The sequence below is a fragment of the Myotis lucifugus genome, unplaced genomic scaffold (assembly GCF_000147115.1).
Source record: "Myotis lucifugus unplaced genomic scaffold, Myoluc2.0 scaffold_269, whole genome shotgun sequence".
In the NCBI taxonomy this organism is placed as follows: domain Eukaryota; kingdom Metazoa; phylum Chordata; class Mammalia; order Chiroptera; family Vespertilionidae; genus Myotis; species Myotis lucifugus.
In genome coordinates, this window is record NW_005871317.1 from 285908 (window position 1) to 288204 (window position 2297).

The following is a 2297-nucleotide window of genomic DNA, read 5'->3' on the forward strand; positions in this document are numbered from 1 at the left end:
ATGGGGGTCACCCCAACCCTGCCGGGAGCCCTGGCTTGGCTGGCAGCTGGGGCTCTCCCTGCCAGCAACTGTGGAGCCTCCCCGACCCCACCCTTCTCTGCCGCTGGGGAGTTTATGAATCTCCCCAGAGCCGTAAGTCATGCTGGGAGCTGCTTTCTGCGCTTCCCCACAAGCAGCAAGCCGCGAGCAGGGATTTCCCGTCCTCTGTCCTCTCGCAGCCAGAGGCCCCAGAGCCGCACCTGGGACGCCCACAGTCCTCAGATGGGCTCTGTTCAGCTGGTCAGGCCCCCAGAGGGGCTGGGGTGGGTACATGAGGCAAACTGCTGGGCCTCCTGCCCCAAGTCCCCCAGCTCCACCCGAGGCCTGAGTCCTCTCCAGACGGCTCACAGGCGGCCGGCCACAGTGCTCCCTGGAGCCCCAGTGCTCCCTGGAGCGGCAGCCTGAGTGGGGGTCACGCCCAGAGGGACTGGAATGTGGGACAGTTGGTGGGGGAGCTGCCTCTGCACCTCCGTCCTCAGGACAGGGGGCCCCAACTGGGCACCAGGGCGGCACTTCACACAGGCCCCGGGTTCCCCAGACGTGGCTCCAGGGGTAGGAGAGGGAATAGCTTGAGAAACGACTTTTTTTTAAAGTTATACAATATTTTTTGGGGGGGGATTTCAAAGGCTTGCGTGCCTGTAAAACTTTTCTTAAAAAGTATGAAAAAGTTAAAAAACACAAAACACCCGTAATCGCACCACTCCGATAGAACCACTGCGACCATTTGGTTGTTTTCCGGGTTTTTTATGCATTTATATATGTTGTATATCTTTAAACAAAAATAGTATCATGCTATATACATTATTTTATAAGCTGCTTTGTCTACTACTCACACCTACATCAGGATCCCTTCCTCATCAGTGCATATAGGTCCGCCTTCATTACACAGGCTGCGTGGCATTCGCTGCTGTGGACGTGCATATATAGATAATCAGTCCCCGCCCATATCCCCGCTCTGCGCTGGGCTCATTCCTGGAGGTGAGGTTCCTGGCTCAAGGGGCCTGCATGTTTCTGAGGCTCTGCTTTCCAGAAAGGTCTACCCTCCCGCACAGCCGGGCGGCAGGAGGTGAGCGGGGCAGTGCCCCAGCCTGGGCCTGCCTGGCCGTGCCCCACTGATCCTCTGCCTTCTCCTTCTCTCTAGGGCTGAGCCCAGCAGAGCCACCGTCTTCCAGTACCCAGTCGGCTGGCCACCCGTCCAGGAGCTGCCGCCATCTCTGCGGGCACCCCCACCGGGGGGGTGGCCCCTGCAGCCCCGCGTCCAGTGGGGCTAGTCCCTCATCCACCCTGGCCCCTCCGGGTCAGCTCCCACTGCAGTCACAGTAAAAATAAGGGCTCCTGCTGGGGACGCTGGGGTCCCCTCCTGCTGTGCCCCTCGGAGCCTCTGAAGCCATTAGCTTGGCCTGGCCTGGCCCGGCTGAGGCGCAGGAGCGCCCCCACCCGGTGCAGCCCTGGCCCTGGCCAGTCAGCGCCACCCTCCCTCCCTCATGGGATGTCTGAGACGGGTGAGGAAACTTCCTGCTGGATGTTTATAAACAAAGTGTCACTACGGCGATATGGCTACGCTTCCCCCTTGCCCGGTGCCCTCGGCTCCCTGCTCTGGCCTCTGGTCAGATTGGAGTGATAGGAGGTCTTCTCCAGGGTGACCACGCTGGCTGCCCTGCTCCCTGGGGGCCGGAAGAGGGGGGCCAGTGTGGCTGCGACCATCACCCATTTGAGAAGCGGCTCCAGATCTGGGGAGAGAGCTCAAGGGCTCGGTCTGCCATTCCCGGTCCCCACATCTGTCTGAGCTGAGCCGGTACCCGAGTGTGACATGGCTCAGCTGGGGCAGGGATGAGCTGGGTCTGCAGCCTGGTCGGTGTAGAGAATGGGGGACCCAGGAACACAGGCCCTGGGCTTGAAAGAGCGGCCTGGGTGAGCCCCACCAGGCGGCTGCCCTGGAGGAGCCCCGGCCGGTGGGAAATGCGGCTGCTCAGGGCAGCTCTAGGCCCCTCTGCTTCCTCCTCACTATACTCCAGCTCCACATTCTGTGTGGGGTGGGAGGGGCAATGCAGCCTCAGGCACGGGGCCTCTCAAGGGGGGGAACCCAGAGTGGGGGGACTGCAGGGCCACCTCAGTTGCCCGCTCCTCCAGGAGCTTCTGCCCTCCCTGGAAATCCTGTTGATGTGGGAACTGAGGCCCAATCTGGGGACCCTCTGAGCTCTCACCTGTGAAATGGGCTGGTTCTCGGCCCTGTGGGTGTGTGACAGGCTGGGTTTGAG

The 2297-nt window shown here is 61.4% G+C and overlaps 1 protein-coding gene across 1 annotated transcript in view; it reads left to right on the forward strand.

The window, feature by feature from the left end:
• The window catches only part of ZMAT5 (zinc finger matrin-type 5), an 18551-nt gene extending 16960 nt beyond the window's left edge, over window positions 1–1591 (forward strand). Inside the window, exon 7 of the mRNA XM_023762966.1 lies at window positions 1181–1591. Coding sequence (XP_023618734.1) covers window positions 1181–1310 — 130 coding nt within the window. The 3' untranslated portion in view covers window positions 1311–1591. The remainder of the gene's footprint in view (window positions 1–1180) is intronic.
• Window positions 1592–2297: the final 706 nt, after the last annotated feature.